Source organism: Entamoeba invadens, assembly GCF_000330505.1.
Source record: "Entamoeba invadens IP1 unplaced genomic scaffold scaff_1105074725195, whole genome shotgun sequence".
Taxonomy (NCBI): Eukaryota; Evosea; order Mastigamoebida; family Endamoebidae; genus Entamoeba; species Entamoeba invadens.
Genome location: NW_004440169.1, coordinates 369444 through 387397, shown reverse-complemented (window position 1 = coordinate 387397; position 17954 = coordinate 369444). Strand labels below are relative to the sequence as shown.

Below are 17954 nucleotides of genomic sequence, written 5' to 3'. Positions count from 1 at the left end.
TATTTTATATTTTAAAAATCGGCAAAATGCCAAAAAACGTTATTTTTCTATACAATAAAACAAGTTAATGGTAGTGAAGCGGGTTTTCCCGCCAGCCAAAATGCTTGCCCAAAAGTGCATTTCAATAAAAAAAATGTTGAAAACATCATGGAGACAATGACTGTTATCAGCCCAATACGTTATTAAGAAGACATGGTGCCAAAGTGAAAGTTGATGTGTTGTTTATCTTAAAGGGGTTCTAATACCTTTATCTAGTAATTATAAAAAATGATTAACTACAACTTTCTTACTATTCGATGGACTATATTGTTCATTTTATTACAGTAAATATATGTAATATTTTGGGATTTAAGCACATACTTTTATAAAGATAAACAAAATAACTATAAACATTAATATTTTTATTATTTTATACTATAATTTGTTTTGAAGAATTGATTCGAATGGTGGGTCTGAAAAGTAATGAAACCCATTTAACACTTGTATAGTTCAAAAGAGACACACAACAACAACCACGGCTTCGATACTTCGTGTCAAATGAATCAATTCATGATCATTCTATGGGTGTTGTGCAATTTAAGTTGACAATAAGAAAAATATAAGTCATCGTTTTTAACTATTTTATAATAGTAAATAAACTATTTTTAACCAGTTTTTCAAAAATACGATTTTAGTTACATAAATGGTTAAATTATAATTAATTAATAGTTTTTAAATATAATAATTTATAAATCTAAATTTATTTATCGCAACATCAATTATTTAAATTGATTAAAAATAATATTAACAAACAACAAATTTATTAATTAATAACAAAGTTATTTTTCATTTGATAATATACAAGTAAATTATAAAAACAATTCTTTAACTTTACTAACAATAAAAATTAAAAAAGTCTTTTATCGCAACAAAACAAAGTAACTATAAAATTTTTAGATTAAAAAAACACTTGTTAAATTTCGAAATAAAAATAATAATTAATCTATAAAATTTAACAATAATATAAAAAACAATATCAATAGCCTATTTAATAAACTCTTTTATAAACCTTTTTAAACAATGTCCCAACCTTCTTCCAAGCCCCCTCAATTAAAAGAATATAAAAAAGGTTCCAAAAAACACGAAAGTTTGAAAATGATTGGTCAGAAAATTCCTGTTAGTCAAAGGGCTGAACAATACCCAATTAATTGCCCTATTATTTTCAAAGCTTTCCAAGACCTTGAGATAAAAATAAAAAAGAATCTTTTCCCACTTTTAGAGAGCAAGTGCGGTTTTCATTAAACGATCTTTCTAATGTGCCAATTAATGAGTTTAAAGGAACTAAAAAAATCAATTAAAGTAGCATCTGAGTATTTTTTCGGGACTTTTAAGGAATCGGGTGTAAATTCACAAATTCAAAAAATACGAAAAGAAGACAAAAATGGAAAAAATTCGGAAAAGGGAAGAAAACGACTTCTTTCAGACGAAGAAGTTCTAAAAATAGCAGAAGAAATGAAGGAAACCAAAAAGCAAAACCAGAAGAAATTGGACTTTTCATGTTTGAAAATTTCGGCAAAACAATGGGAACAATGCAATTAAATAAAGTCCTTAAATTAATCCCAGGAATTGAAACAAAAAAGCCCAAGTTATGGAAACAAAACGAGCAGAGGTATCACAAACTGCCATCCTGCAGTATTACTCAGAATTAAAAAGAAAATTGGATGGATGCAGATTTGAGCTTGTTTTTAACTTAGATGAAGTTGGATTCGATGAATAAGTTGATTCAAGAACCCGAGTTGTCTACGTGTCAGTCGAATCAGGAGAACAAGTTTTTAACGAAGTCGACAGAGATGGTTCTAAAACGAGTCTTTTGTGTTGTGGTTGTCTAAATGGGACAAAAATGACACCCCTTGTTGTTACCAAAAGACTCACCATCGAAGACAAGCTAATTGTGGAACTCAAGACTTGTGCTATTATTAGATACCAAAAATCAGGTGTTCTAAATACACAATTATACACAATGTGGCTCAAACAAGTATTTTTCCCGAATATTAAGGAAAAAAGAAACCGAATGGGTGTGAGAGTTGATACGAAGGCGTATCTAATTATTGACGGCTTTTCGGGCCATTTCAGTGATGAAATTGAAGCATTATTTCGGGAAAAATGTGTTGAAATTATAAAGGAAGTCCCCCACAGTTCCCATTTATGTCAGCCTATGGATCTGGGAATTTTCGGGAAACAAAAAACTTTCCTTGCGGACCAAAACAATTTGATGTTACACAAAATTTCATTAAGTGAAAAAGAAAATGAAAGTGTGACGAAACGGTCCAAAGAAACGGGAAAATTCTCAAAATGAACTCACTCGATTCAAAAATGCGTTAAAAATTTGCAAAGCTCTCAGAGGAAGACAAAATTAGGCAGCTTGTTTACTCATGGGAAGTAGTGTCTGATGGCGACACGATGACCAGCGCCTTCAAACAGGCTGGTATAATTTACGTGGTTCAACACCCATCAAAAGAAGAGTTGGAAAACATGAGATGTGTCAACCCCAACTTCAACACTGTAGACCTTCTTAAAGGTGTTGCAAAAGTTGACATGTCTTATGCCAGAGAGGGTTGCTCTTTTCTTGGTAAGGATCAAAAAAGAAAAGAACCCCAGACTGTTAGAGTCTCCATTGAGAATTTTACTGATAGAGAGCACATGCTCGGTGTTGAAAAACTTATGAAAATCAAAAAGGATGAAAAGAACAAAATTTCAAATGAAAAGAAACCTCGAAAAGAAAAATAATAACTTGGTTTTATTTTTTTTTAATTAAATTTTCTATTTTTTATTAACTCGTTTTATCGCAATAAAAATCTGTAAAATATAAATTTTTAAAGTTCTAATAATCAAAAAATGGAGAATGGTATAAAAGAGAACTTTTAAAGTGTAAATAACAAATTATAACGTTTACTGCGAAGTTAAACAGTTTTTGTTTGTTTATTAGACAGCAACACAATGAAAAAAAAATAAAAAAGTGAATAATACTAAAGTGACGACAAGGAAAAAGCAGACATTCACCCTTGTTTTATTTATTGATTAAAATTATCATACTTAATGTTTATTTCTTTGTTTGAAAACAAATGTATATTTGGTTAAATGTCTTTATTATGTTTGTAGTATTCCGTTTAATTACAAATAAATTCTGTAATAACTCAACTATTAACCGTAATATAAATAGACTTTAACTGCCTTCTTCTAAACAATTCGAAAAAATGCTCAGGCAAAATGAAAATGATGTTTTTTTTCTTTTTGTTTAAATAAAAAAATAAAATAAAATAACATTTAGAAAACATTTTACCATTATTCACCAAAAAATATCAAAAGCAGTTTTTTTCCACCCCTTTATTTCCCATAGTTTTAAAATATTTAAAACTTTTTTGCATTATTTCTCTATAATATACACTCAAAATGAATAAGATATAAATAAGTTTACATTTTTGGAAATTTTTTGTACTTGAAGGGTTGGTGGGGAATTTGAACGATAATTTGATTTTTATGTTTTTCTTTTTGGTGTTTTTTGTTTTATTTTTGTTATTTGAACAAATATACATTTTTTAAGAATAAAGCCTGACACTTTATCCTATTAATAAAAAAGTGAGCAAATTACATTTATTTTTTTATATCAGTAATTAATTAGGAGATATATGAGCCAAAAGTGTTGATCTTTGGGTTTGTTTGTAGACATACTTAAAATAACTTGACCAAAAATTAAAATAGAACGAATCTAGGCAAAGGAAAAACCCATTTTTTTGTTGGGCTTCAATAGAATATCGTTTGACAAAAAGTGTTTTTTGAAGTTGAATTAAATTGAAATCAATGGAAGTTCAACTAAATGGAATAAACAATCTTTGTTTTATTTATTTTTTTATTTGTTGTTATCATTTTTACTATTATTATTTTACATCTCCGAGATTAGTGCTTCGCAGTTATTTAACTGATTTTTAACTGATTTATTTTCCTGAAAAAAGACGTAATTATTATTGAAAATAAAATGAAAAGGGTTTTATCAAATTACTTTTTTCTTTTTATATAAGACAACAATCAAAAAATAAATGGGAACGGTATAAGATAGATTTACCAAAATCGCACCTTTGAAACTAATTACATCAACATTGTCTATTATATGATAAACTGAAAACGTGTATACAACAATATTAAAAATGAAAGAACTAAAAATTTTGAACCAATAAGTGGTTAAGCAAAAAATAATAAATTAAAAAACAAAAATGTATAAATTAAAAAAATGGAATATATTTTTTTTGTATAAAGCACATCTTTAAATTGTTCAGATCAACAATTTAAAACATGATACTATAATATCTCATTATCATCTTTACATGTTTTAATATATTACATTAACAATTCTAAAATAAAAGTTAAGCATAGCATGATACAAAAACAAATAAATCGAATACAAATGATTCTTTGAGCAACTTAACTATTTAATGTGTTGACACATAATTAAAATTATTTTTAACATTTTAATATTAAATAATTATTATTTAATCATTTAAAAAGTTGCATCATGGTGTTGAGTTGTATATGAGTTAGTGTAACTTGTAACACATACAAAAACAAAAAAAACACAAAATATAAACACAATGTCAAAACACTTACAATTATCTTTTCCTCTGAGTTTTACTACAATTCCTAAACTTTGTTCAAACAAAGGAAAGCCTCCTGATATTAATACAATTGTTTACAATGACGAGACAGAAATAACAACAACTAGTAATTCATTTGTCAATCATTCACCAAAAAATACTATAAACACTTTTCCGATACATTGTGTTAAACAAAAACAACCAAATACAATAGCAACAAAAAATTCACATAAAAACAAACAATCACATCGTTAATAACTCATGAAAATTTAATACAAAAAGATGTGTTATGGCCAACGAGTCCAGAACCCAAAAAGAAATTAACAAAAAAATATTCAAAAAAGTTGAAGATCATTTAAATGTGGATGATAAAAAGAACTTATAATAGTAAAACCCCCAAAACGTAAAAATCCTTATACAAGTGTTGATGACTCAATGAAACTGAAACTTCCACCAACAAGAGAACATTTTGTTATTGCTGAAGATGTCTGGAAAAGATGTTCGATCTGGGTGGTTGACAAAAATACAAACTCTCTTTGTGGTGTTTTACCAAAAGGAAAGGACGGGAAAAACCCAAGTTCGTTGTGTTATCTGACAAATATTATCTTTTGGTGTGTGATTAACGTGGCCAATATTATTCATTTGACATGACAAGTGAAAGTGTCAGAGATATGAAAAAACATATAACTATACACGATGATCAATTGAAAATGAAAAATCCAACAAATGAATCGACAAAAAAGTAAGTGATCTTAATATAAAAATTGGATGTTATATAGTGTCATCTGAACTTAGTTTTGAACACGTTGAAAGTCGGGACTTTGTCGACTTCGTTCACAGTATAGGTCCCGATTTAAACATCACTCATTCGGATGTTATTTTAAAGATTGTTGTACCAAAAATGTTTAGAGCGGCCAAAACATAATTACACCAACTTGTATCACCTTTGGTTTATTTTTGTTGCACAGCTGATGGTCATTGGTATTATTTGTTATTTATTGTTTTTGCATTTATATTTTTTTTCTTCCAAAATATGCATTTTTGGTCAAACTTTGTTTTTAACAAAATAAAAAAATTCAAAGTTTTTGGGTTTTTTCTTTATTTTTCAAACTTGATTTTGTTTTTCAATTTATTATTTTGTTTTTTAATAATTTTGTTTGAATAATTAAATCCCAAAAGTGGAGATTAAACTATTAATAAATACTATATTCTTAAATGTAATTTTTTCAGTTTGAAAAATAATAGAAAAAACTTCAGTTCACGAACTGCGAAGCACTATCCGAGATAACTTAAGATATTTATATTTATACTGTTTTTTGTATTATAAATAATTTTAAAATGTAATTTTAATTTTTATTATCATTTGTTCATTTAATGTTTCAACTCATTACTTTGTACAATTTACAAAGGCACAATTTTTGATTTAATTAATGAATGTGAAAATAACAATGAAATAAAGTTAATCAAAGATAAAAAAAATTGCAATATTTTAGAGAAATCGTTAATGCAATTAGTAATAGAATTTATCCAAAAGCAAAAACAATCAAACAATTTTTGAAAAGATTAAACAGTGAAAGCTTATTTCATTTAAATAAAAATACCAAAGAAAACTAAACTTCTTCTGTGTTTGAATCTACTCAACATATTATTGAAACACTACAGATAGAAAACCAAAGTAAAATGTTTTAAAAACGAAGTATTTCAAATTTGCTTCTTATGATGTTGTTCCAATTGTTCATTTTTTTGTGGTGCACTTCATTACAAAGATGGACAGTGTAAAAATGGAACGTTTCTTTGTTGTTGTGATTATGGAAAAATAAGACTTCCACAATAAGAAGAACCTCTAATATAAATAAAAGAATTGATGGATATTGATAATACTTATAATAAATGTTTCAAAACAAATATTAGATGTTTAATAGTAGAATATCTTTTGGTTCATTTGGAGAAAATGTTCAAAATATGTGTGGACTTTCTGGTTTTATAATTCAATGTCATACTTATGATGCAATCTCAGTCGTTGAACCAGAAAAAGGCAAAAACCCAAGTTTTGCACAATTATATTTTATTGATTCAGATTGGCTAATAAAGAACGAATTAAACGATGTTATAACGGAAAAGATTGTTTGAAAATATTGGAAAAACTTGATTTGATGATTTGAGATGTTAATTCTCATGCTAAGTCATTTTAATGATGAAAGAAGTTATTAATTTAAATAAAGATGTCGAACACATTTCACTGCAATTTTATAGAAATACCGAAAGAGATAATAAGCGTTTTAATTTACCAACATCAAACAAAATTGCTGCAGTTTTTGTAAATCCCGAACACACTGGAGAAGTTCCATACGAACGTGATATAATAGTTGGAAGAAAAATAACAAAAACACAAAAGAATCCTCTTCAAAATATACCAATTCGCAGTCATACCCTGGATCCTTTGTGTTATACTTTGTTGTTTCCATATGGAACTCGAGGGTGGAATATTGATATACAAATATGTCTACAAGGGAAACGATTGTGCTTCATTAAAAGTCTCAAAAAATGGTGCAATTGAATTCTTATGACGAAATTGAAAATTATATAGACATGAGATATGTTGGTTCCTCTGAGGCTGCCTGGAAATTTTGACATTATGCACAAAAATTCTCATGTTGTTTATAAACTACCTGTCCATTGCAAAGATGAAGAAAGTATTATCTTTCAAGAAGACGAAATTATCGATTTGACAAAGAAAATTATTACTAATTTGGAAGCATGGTTTATATTGAACCTTTCAGACATATTTGCTCAAACTCTTTTGTATACCGAAATACCATTTTTTATACATGGAAATTATGTAAATGGATTAAAAAACGAAAAATAACGAAAAATTAATAATTCGTATGTACACAGTTTGTCATAAAAACTTGGAAACATTTTATGTTCTTCGTTTTTTTGCAACACATCAGATGAGTGAAAATTTTTGAAGAATTAAGATCAGTTTATGTAGTATATACAATTCGTGTTTGCAAAACAAACTTTAACGCCTGTAAGATTCTTGGATTGATTGATAGTGATGATGAATGGGGAAAGTGTATTGAAGAGGCAATTAGTGTAACAATGCCACAACAACTTCGTGAATTCCTTGCTTTTTATAACCACAAAGAATTTAACTATCTATTTAAAAACATCATGAAAATCCTACAAACAGGAATTTGTTTTCGATTTCACTAATATTGGTAAAAGTCTTGAATAAGCAGAATATCTTGGTCTCTGTCATTTAAAACGTTTGTTAAAAGAGCAGTCCTATGATATCAAAAATACTGTTTCGATATACAAGAAGATGTGTTGATTGAGCCAGAAAGTGAAATGAATTATTTACCGTTTTTGCAAATTGAAAGTAACCTTCAAAAAGGGATTAATGAACTCAATTTAGAACAACGGATTGTTTTTGACTCAATAATAACATCCACTAAGAAATATCAATCAACACAAAAATGTTTTTTATTGATGGACCTGGTGGTTCTGGTAAAACACATCTCTACAACGTACTGATAGATACTCTCGAATCCGAAGGTTATGTTGTCTTGTCATTTGCTCCAACAGGAATTGCTGCTGCATATCTGAAGAAAGGAAAAACATTTCACTCGGGTTTTAAACTACCTTTTCATATTTATGAAGACTCAGAAAATCTTATTGCGCCAGCTTCTGATGAAGCTTTATTTCTAAAAGTGACAGATGTTATTTTAATTGAAGAAATATCAATGGTACACAAAGAAATATTGAGATGTATTGATACATTGATGAGACAAATTCCCTTTGTTGCATACCCAGATCGAAACTTTTCGCGATTTCTATTTGGTGGAAGAATTGTGGTTGTGGGTGGGGATTTCAGACAAATACTTCCTGTTATTCCAAATGGTACTAAAACTGAAGTTATCCACAATTATGTGAAAAATATTTTTCTTTGGAAATTGTTCGAAGTGCATCACCTTTCAACAAACATGAGAAGTAGAGGATATAATACTTTTAATAAATGGCTTCTTGATAATGGAAATAAAACAACAGGATAAAAAATTATAGGAACTTTAAGTTCGAAAATTGTTGATATTCCAGACAATTTAATATGTTATGATGTTGTAGAGTCGTTTTTTAAATTTGGATAATAATGAAATGTGTTCTCGAGCGATTTTGGTTGGAAAAAAATGAAGATCCAGTTGTACTAAATGAACGTATTATAACCAAAATACAAGGTGAGCCCAAAATATTTGGAAGTATTGATTAAGTTGACCAAGAAGAATTGGATGAAATACAAAATACTCCTACAGAATTTTTAAACGGTTTTAATTTTCCTGGGATGCCTCCTCATATTTTAAAATAAAAAAAGGAGTTCTTGTAATGTTGTTAAGAAACTTAAATTTAAGTTGTAGTCTTTGTAATGGAACCCGTTTAAGAATTGTCAATTTTGGGAATAACTTTATTCAGGTCAATTTACTAAAAGAATCTAAACGTATTTATACCATCCCCAAATGGATACAAGCGTTAATGATGTGAAACATTGTTATATAAAATTTCATCGAAAACAATTTCCTGTCATACTGGCTTTTGCAATAACTATTAACAAATCACAAGGCCAAAGTTCGACGGTGTTTGTATTGATCTTAGTTACCATGTGTTTTCTCATAGACAACTTTACGTTGCTTTATCACGTTGTAAAAATCCAGAAAATTTGAAAGTGGTGTTACATAAAATGAATTTTTTAAAATCGAAAATTGATACTAATGAAACCTTAAATATTGTTTATGAACGAATATTAAATTAAATGTTTTAATATTAGATTATGTTAATATATTTTAATATTTTAATTATATATATTAAATACTACTCTTAAATATAAATAATATATAATAATTTATAATATCAAGTATCCCGTCACACTGTGACGAGTATATTCTAGTTTAATAATAATAATTATTTGGGGTTATTAAACTTTAATAACCCCAAAATTTATGTTATTTTATGTGTTAAAAAATTGTGTGTAAATTCAAAAGTAAATAAAACTCATTATCTAATGAATAGAATGACCAAGAGGACAAGGATAATAACGTTCAAAATGATAACTGTAGACTCTCTTTTAGAGATTTTATCAATCCCTTGTTTGTTTTTGTCTCCCTGTGTATTAATAATGTTCTGAAGATGTTTTTCTGCTTGTTTGACGTTTATTTCCACAATTTTCTCAACATCCTCAACACTCACATTTCGGACAATCACTGAAGTTTTCTCTTCTTTTTCCTTTGTCAACAACTGTTCTCCTAAAACAAGAGTAGAACATTCTGTTTTTTCCTCATTTGTTATTTGTGAAACGCATTGGGAAGTTGTATTCTCACTGGTGATTACTTCATTTGGTTTCTCTGTTTCTACTTTAAGTACATTCTGTTGCATCAGATCCTCTTTAGTAAGCGTTTTGATGTGGTAGTCCTTCTCGTAGTCGCAGACCTCCAGTTCGCTGTTGAACTGCTTGTTGTTGAAGTCGACGTACTTCCACCCGAGTGTGTCATCTGCCACAAAGTACTTAGTCTCATAAGGAGTCCCATTAGTCTCATTGACGCGGACACGTTCTCGTTGTTCCTCTTCAAGAATGCATTTCTCGTCAGTCGCGACTTTTTGGTCGCCTTTGTAAATTGCTTCTGTCACTTTCTCCCACAACTTGTCACTTTCGAACGCGCCTTGAGTCTTCTTATCTACAGTAAACCGCTCAGCACCCTTCTCCATCTTCAACTTGTTGATGTCGAGAAGACTCTTCTTGACTTTGTCACTTCCAGTGTAAAACAGCTCTTTGTAATAATTTCCTGACACAGTGTACACCTCTTTCCCTTCATGTGTAATCTTCCCCGTCACGGTCTGATACTTGTCCCACGAAAATGTTCCCCTCGTGTTGAATGTAATTTCAGCGGAGTACCCACTTTCCTTACAATTGAAAGTGCTCTTTCCAGCTATTTCCATCAACATTGGACCAACAAAGAATCCTGAGGCAAGTGCTTCTGGGAATGTCATAGTGTAATGTTCATTCCACTTCAACAAGTAAATGTCGATACCCCCACCAAGTATAATCCCAGCTGAGAGTCCACGAAAGACAGTTGAGAATTTGATGTAACCATTTCCCATCCACCCCTGTGCTCTATTTGAAGCGTAGAAAGCGGATATTGGTGGGTGGTGGGAGACTTGTTCACCAATAAGATATGAATGTGTCCCATCAGGATGTTTCCACATAGTTCTAAAAGTCTCGCCAAGAACGGGATTGTATGGCTTCTTGATTCCCGTCGGCATCAAATAAAATCCACTCAACAACCAACTCACTAGAAGAAGCATTCGCCTTGACGCATCGGGTTCTGAGGAGATCTTTTCAAACATCTGAATGTGTGAGAAGTAATCCGTGGTCTTCACAAGAAACGACCGTGGCTCCAGAATGTGCGACGGGAAGGAGATTCGACTGAGATCCATCCCTGGACGGACTTGTTTAAGTAAATCCCAAATGATCGATTTGCCTTCTTCTGTCGCATCAAAGAACGCTTTTAAGTCGTTTTCTGCATGAACGTAATGAGACGAACTTTCTAATTTTTCAATAACATTTTCTGTAGATTCTTTGGAATTAGAAATTGTTTCAGTAGTAATTTTCTCATTTTGTTCCTTTTCTTCTTTTTCAACTTCTTGAGGTGTTTGAGGAAGTACTTCTTCTTTGTTTTCTGGACTTTTTAATTCGCTTTTTGGTGGCGTGTTGACTTCGACTTTTTCTTCAGGCTTTTTAGTGATTGGAGTTTTTTGTAAAGGCAAGAGGTCCAACACATTTGGTACTTCACTGTTTCGGCTGTTTTGTAATTTCACGTCGAATGATTCCGATCTTGTTATTTGTTCCAATCCTCCAAATTGTGAAGGCAAGACACTTTCACTTTGATCAACTGAAGTTGAGTTTCTTGATTGTCTTGACTTCACTTGAATATCATCTTGTGACTTACTAAACAAATTACTTTGATCAGATAAAGTGTTGTTAACTATGTTCTTTGGAGGGAGCGTGGGTGGCACTTTTGGGGTTGGATTACCATCTTCTCCATTTCCAAATTTGGTAGTTGACAACGAGAAAGCTGACTGGACCTGGTCAAACCAATCTTTACCTTTATTCATGTTTTCGATTCTGAATAGGATTTCCCTCTCACTGTGCCTTGACAGTGCTTCTCCAAAAAATCCATACTTAAGGCACATCACCTTTTTAACTGCTTCAATTTTAAAACACACTCCCGGCATTTTTGATTGTCGGGGTGACATCACTGCATTGCAGATGTTAATAATAGCATAGTACTCTTTATGTCTGAATTTTTCTTCATTTTCAAAAATCAGAATATAAGGCGCACATAAAACTACATAGTACTCATACCACTGTTTAATAATTTCTATATGTTATACTTATGTTGATTTGTTATAATAAAACAAACCAGTTCGAATTAATACCAATCCAGACATCGAAGACCTATTCACCAGATCATCATGAACAGTATTAAGCTGCGTTGCTGGGAGTTTTCTCCGGACAGTATAATCCAAGTCTAAAAACGTAAAATATGGGTATTGGAACTGAATACTCATTCAAATTAAAAAGTTCTTTTCATAATTTTTGTACATATTGAGTGATTCCAAAAAACCCCGAAATTGCCCAGAAATCACTATACTGTTTGAAAAAAAACAAATAAAACATCGAATTGTTGGATGATTTGATCAAAATTGTTTAGTGTTGTTCATAACTATATTTTATAGTTGATTTTACTATATTGGTATAAATTATAATTAATGGAATTTAATTTTTATGTTCCATCTTTGTAAAATTCTTTTTATAATTGTCATTCTTTCGAATTAAATTATATATTATATTTATCTAGTTTGTTTTAACTTATTTTATAATACACAGATTAAAATTTGAAATCAATCAAAATAGATTGTAGTCAATACAAAAAATTCGAAAGTTATTTTATAGTATATAAAACTATTAATTATTAATAAAATAACCATTTTTTAAAAACTACAAATTATAATATATTGAATTATAAAATATAGTTAAAGTATTGAAGTCCTATCAAAGAATCACCCAACACACCAACTTAACTGTTAATTCAAAAACAATTACGAACGAAGCGATGAGTCATTTGTATCTCCCATTTCTTCAGGACTCTCTAGAGAACTTTCACTATCGAACTTTTCTAATTTGACATGTGAAGACTTTGGAGCGACTTGACTTTGTGGCACGTCGAGTAATGGACTTTTTGTGAGAACTCCCAAGTCGCGTGGATTTCTAGGTGACGGGGTCTCAATTGCTTGTCCGAGTATTCTTGGGGATGTTGGTCCACCGAACGACGATAATGAGAGTGTTGGTGTTGCGTTAATAACACTGAGTTGTTTTTTAATGATTTCGTCGACTTGATTTCCTTCTCCTTTTTTTGTGCTTTCATTTTTAAATTCGGGTAACACCATTTTACTCACAGAAAGTGGTTGTGCTTTAACGTGACAAACTTTAATAGGTGGACGTGCCAATTTTTCCAAATCTGGGGTTGTGATTTTGGGAGGTTCTTCTTTTCGTTCCGGCAAAATTTCGACTTTTTCTGGTTGTGGCGTTGGTTTTGGTAAGATCGTTTCGATTTTTAAATCAGAAGCAGTTCTCTCACATTCTTTATTCTTTTTTTCAAAAGTGAAAAGTGGAGGCGTTGGAGGTCTTGTTAAGTGTTTCGTTTTTGTTTTGTACAAATATGCTGGACATCAACGGATGTTTATTTAAATGTGACAGTATGATTAGTTATATCTTTATTAATAACAAACGATTCCATACCATTTTAGTTTGTGCGGTTTTTCGGTGCGGAACGTGAAGACATTTTGCCATTATAATCACAGCAATAATTGGAAATATTATCACAAAAAAAAAGGAGACAACTATATCTGAAATGTACTCAGACTTCATAAAACACTTTTGGTTTTTTAAATTAATAAATTTTGTTTTTACTTTTTTTTATTCAAAAAAAAATATTTATATAATAAAACTATAATATAATTATAATAATTAATAATTCGTAATAAATTATTAAATAATTAAGTATTAACAATAAAACTATTGATAATAATTAAATTGAAGTTTAAAAACAATTCTCAGTAATAAATGTATTTTTATATTTTAAATAATTATAGTAAAATAAACAATAATTATAGTATTTCAATCTTGTGTATTTTTAGTTCTAATTTTGTAAACAATAACAAAAAACAATCATAGCAAAAAAACGGCTAATAAACCATCAATTTAATATAACTAAATTATTGTTATAAGTTATTATTATAAAAAGCCATATCATAATCCACGTTTTAACAATTAATGGATTGAACGATATAAATAACAGAAAAACCAAAATAAATTTTTTATTTTGAACCCATAAATTCAAACATCCAAAAAATGGAAAAAATAATAAAGGCCAATGTTATCCTCTCAACTCCTCATTTTACTCATTATTTCTCAAATCGCCCTTTGTGACTCCGTTCCATTTATTTCATGTTGTAATGACTCTAAAGTCAAAGTTTTGAAAATCGAAGGTACTCCATGGCCACCAGTGAGTGGCGTTGACCTAACTCTCAGCATCGAGGCGGAAGTTCTTGAAGATTTGAAATCCCTATATTTGAACGCAACAGCTTCGCAACGGTTGTCGAGGAAATTTTGGATACCAATCAATTCGGTTGTAAGAGACATATGCCGATCATCGCCAATCCTTTGCCCCATCAAACAGAAGAAAACAATCAAAATCAAAGAAACTTATGAAATCCCTCCTTCCACTCCAATTAACTCGGAGTGGAAATTAAAAATGTCATTCACAGCTGTGGACGGTGGAGATGAAATTGGGTGTATTCTACTGGATTCTACTGTTATCAGGATGTAATTCTTGAGACTTACAAACACCTCCTTGATTTGTTTCTTGTTTTCAAAAGATTTTTTAACGTGTCGTTGATTTTAAACCTAAAAATAACAAACATTGTTTAATAATTTATATTATTATTATATTAGACATTATTAACTAAAATGGTTCTTTGCTTTTCTATTTAATAAAAACTTATTTTAAAATTAAAATTAATTAAATATCAATAACAAAAACTCAGAAATAAAAGTTTAATTAATAAGTTCGTTTAGAAAAATACATCATTTGGTCTTTGACATTCGTATCAAGTTTGCCTCTTCAGAATCAATCGAATCAGAAGACGATAACTCGTTTTCGCTTTCAGAGTCCGAGTCATGTTTCTTGCCTGCTTTGGGTTGCACCTTTTTCTGTTCGGTCTGGGGTTGGAGTTTTTCTAGCCTCTCAGAGGCTTGCTGCTTTCTCTCCTCCATTGTCATCTTTGTGTTCTGTTCTTTTCTACCCTTACCCTTCATAATTCTCTGTAATTCTCTTTGTTGTGTGGTGGAGAGGTTGTTCAACTTTATTGAGACTTTGCTCTTTCCTGTTTTCGCCAAGTCAAGAACCGCTAATACTTCGTCCAACTTTTCTTTATCTTTGCTGATGTGTTGAAGGTCTTCGGCCAACTTTTTCTTTTCCTCGAACGTAAGTGGTTTATCGGGGTTTATCTTCTTACTTCTTGATTTATTCCTTGATGTTCCTGTGCTCTCCTTGGCAATGCTTCTGGCTTGTTCGTGTGGGGTTTCAACCATTTTCTTCTCAACCACCACTTTTTTGTCATCGAAAGCCAGTTTCCAGAAACCATCAAACATTTTGTCCAACTTAACAGCCCACTTATAGACGTCGCTATCCGGGTGGTTGAATACCTTTGCGTTGTTGAAAGTCAGTTTGACATCTTTGTAAAATTCCTCTTTGGTCAGGTACTTCTTATCGCTCAAATTCTTTTTGATCGTCCCAAGATCCATTGGTGATTTAATGACACTGAAATATGTGGGTATTTGAAGAGCGTCTGGATCAACTGGGACATTGAAAGCGATTCCCTCTGGCTGAGTCATCAACTTTCTGTTGATCTCTCGAAGTTTTCTTACTTCGGGGAGGCTCATCTCGGCGACACTCTCTGTGTCGGAAGATTGCATGTTTGCCGCCTTTTCGATCAAACTTTCTCCCTTTTTTTCACTCTCTTCTTTGGTATCTTTCCGCCTAAGTTGTTAGTTTCTCATTTTGAGATCATGAGGACGGAACGAGATAACGTTTGAGACAACAAAATCATAAAAATCAAATAACAAACTCAACGCGCTTTTTCTTCAACTTCTCGTCGTCCGCTTTGATACGTTTCAAACAAACAACGTCATCATCCTCCCATTCTATAGAATTATCCTCGCGGAGGATGACGTTTTCTTTATCAATATTTACATAATTATCGCTCATGTGGTGCTCTGGTGCTGTTTTTCATGAATGATAATGTAGTATTTATATAGCCCTTGTCCAACCCTCTCTTTTTGCCTTTTATTTTATTTATCTCTTTTAATTCCCAAACTTTCAGGAAATTATGGTGTTTGACTTATTTCAAAACTATTTTATTTAGTTTATTTTTGGTGGTGTTTTTTTGTTTGATACAAAATCTCATTTTCGAGTTCACTTTATTATAAGATCATTTTATTAGTTAACACTAACTTCTTTGCTATTAAAATAATTTATTCCGTTTTTCTCATTTTGAATAACATTTTCAAATATTATTATTTTTTTAATAATTATTTCGGTTATTTGATTATAGTATAGTTAATCTTATTATTTATTAATTTTTTTTTGTTTTGAATAACTTAGAAATATATACTTTATTTTAATATATTATTAATTTAAAAATAATCGTTTTATTTATAAATTAAATTAATTATAAATTTATTGTTTTTATTTGGTCTTTTAATTATATAAATAGTATTTGTTTATATTAGTATAATAAAAAGAGTATAACAAAGGAATAGAATGTAAAGTAAATTGATACAAAATGTTGCAATGATAAAAACTATTAATATTCCATTTTTGATAGTTAAACTTCCCTTATTTTTTGATTGATTTTTGTTTTTCTTTTTTTTTGCTTTTAGTCTTTTCTTCCTTTTGTTTGATTGGTCCGATTTGTGATACAAATTCGAAGTTATTAGAGTGGTGTAACCAGTCATTTGATTCTTTCATTAACCAAACTCTTGATTTAATCACAGAGTTAATTGTGAGAACCCATTTTGCTATAGTTTTTTTAGAATTAATCATCACTTGAATTGGCATCAAACCAGGATATCCGAAAATCAACACGTGTTTTGATCCATGACAACTTAATTTATCATTAAAAACTATTTCCCCTTCTAATTGATATCTTACTTGTTTCCCGAGTTTATTGGACTTTTGGATGGAATACCAAATTATTCGATCATTAAATAAATGCCCTTCACATTTCTTTTTATTATACGTCATAATCTCCCCTCCAATATAAAATCTCCGTGGGACCAACAAAGTGAAATAGTCCAGTCGATCCGCCACTGTCATCAGTTCTGCTCTCATTTCTGAGATTTTATTGACGTGAGTGATATATCTTGCGAATTCGTGATTAGTCTTGACGAGAATTTCCTTCTCAAGTTTCTCACTTTCAATCTTCTCGTCAAAAGTTTTGAGTAATGATTGGATGAACATGGGATATCTAAAAAGTCTTTGCATTGGTTCTATAATTAAATCATCAAAAGTAGTTCCATTTTGATTCGCGTCCAAAACGGAAAGCATTCGTTTATAAATCAAATTCTTTTTCAATTCGTTTAACACATTTTTAGTAACTTTATAGTTAATCGCGTATTCTCCAAAAGAAAAGATGAGAGTTGTGATGGTGTCAAATAACTTTGAAGCTTTTGAATCTATTTTAAAACTATCCACAAATTTCTCTCCAATCTCGACAATAGCTCGACTCGATTTAATACACCCGTCAAGTGGTAAAAACAATAAGAAGATTTTAAATACAAAATCTACTATTTTGATTTGTGTGATAGGGGTCTGGTACTTATTTTTCATTATTTCCATTTTCATGAGTAACGACTTTTCAGTGCTCACCAATTCTTCTATTATTTTGTATTGCTCATGGACCGAACTGTATAAACTCCTCACCAAGAACCTCCGTACGTTCGCTTGAAGTACAACCACTCGCCGCTCTTCCATTGACATTTCCTGTTCATTCCATTCTACAAACCTCCTTGAAATAACTCCATTTGTCGGTATTGATTTACTATATCATTTAACTATTATACTATTCATTTTAATTTGATATTCTATTTTTATTATTATAAAACGAAAAACAAGATACTATTCATAAGTTATGATTCATAAGACGTTCGTTAATATT

General features: G+C 30.3%; 6 protein-coding genes across 6 annotated transcripts; 2 read left to right on the top strand and 4 right to left on the bottom strand.

Moving 5' to 3' along the window:
• Positions 1-8104: 8104 nt before the first annotated feature.
• EIN_275290 (hypothetical protein) lies at positions 8105-8680 on the top strand (the record flags this gene model as incomplete). Its single annotated transcript, XM_004254665.1, has 1 exon — positions 8105-8680. The coding sequence occupies one exon, from the start codon at positions 8105-8107 to the stop codon at positions 8678-8680; it is 576 nt and encodes a 191-aa protein (XP_004254713.1).
• A 991-nt stretch (positions 8681-9671) lies between these two features.
• On the bottom strand, positions 9672-12242 carry EIN_275280 (oxysterol binding protein 5, putative; the record flags this gene model as incomplete). Its single annotated transcript, XM_004254664.1, has 2 exons — positions 9672-12052; positions 12095-12242. 2 exons carry the CDS (start codon positions 12240-12242, stop codon positions 9672-9674), a joined length of 2529 nt encoding a protein of 842 aa, XP_004254712.1.
• Positions 12243-12773: 531 nt separating this feature from the next.
• Positions 12774-13476, bottom strand: EIN_275270 (hypothetical protein; the record flags this gene model as incomplete). Its single annotated transcript, XM_004254663.1, has 2 exons — positions 12774-13396; positions 13464-13476. The coding sequence occupies 2 exons, from the start codon at positions 13474-13476 to the stop codon at positions 12774-12776; spliced, it is 636 nt and encodes a 211-aa protein (XP_004254711.1).
• Positions 13477-14107: 631 nt separating this feature from the next.
• On the top strand, positions 14108-14563 carry EIN_275260 (hypothetical protein; the record flags this gene model as incomplete). Its single annotated transcript, XM_004254662.1, has 1 exon — positions 14108-14563. One exon carries the CDS (start codon positions 14108-14110, stop codon positions 14561-14563), a length of 456 nt encoding a protein of 151 aa, XP_004254710.1.
• Positions 14564-14820: 257 nt separating this feature from the next.
• On the bottom strand, positions 14821-16003 carry EIN_275250 (bromodomain containing protein, putative; the record flags this gene model as incomplete). Its single annotated transcript, XM_004254661.1, has 2 exons — positions 14821-15775; positions 15864-16003. The coding sequence occupies 2 exons, from the start codon at positions 16001-16003 to the stop codon at positions 14821-14823; spliced, it is 1095 nt and encodes a 364-aa protein (XP_004254709.1).
• Positions 16004-16633: 630 nt separating this feature from the next.
• Positions 16634-17776, bottom strand: EIN_275240 (hypothetical protein; the record flags this gene model as incomplete). The annotated part of the gene is made up of 1 exon (XM_004254660.1): positions 16634-17776. One exon carries the CDS (start codon positions 17774-17776, stop codon positions 16634-16636), a length of 1143 nt encoding a protein of 380 aa, XP_004254708.1.
• Between the last annotated feature and the right edge of the window lie 178 nt (positions 17777-17954).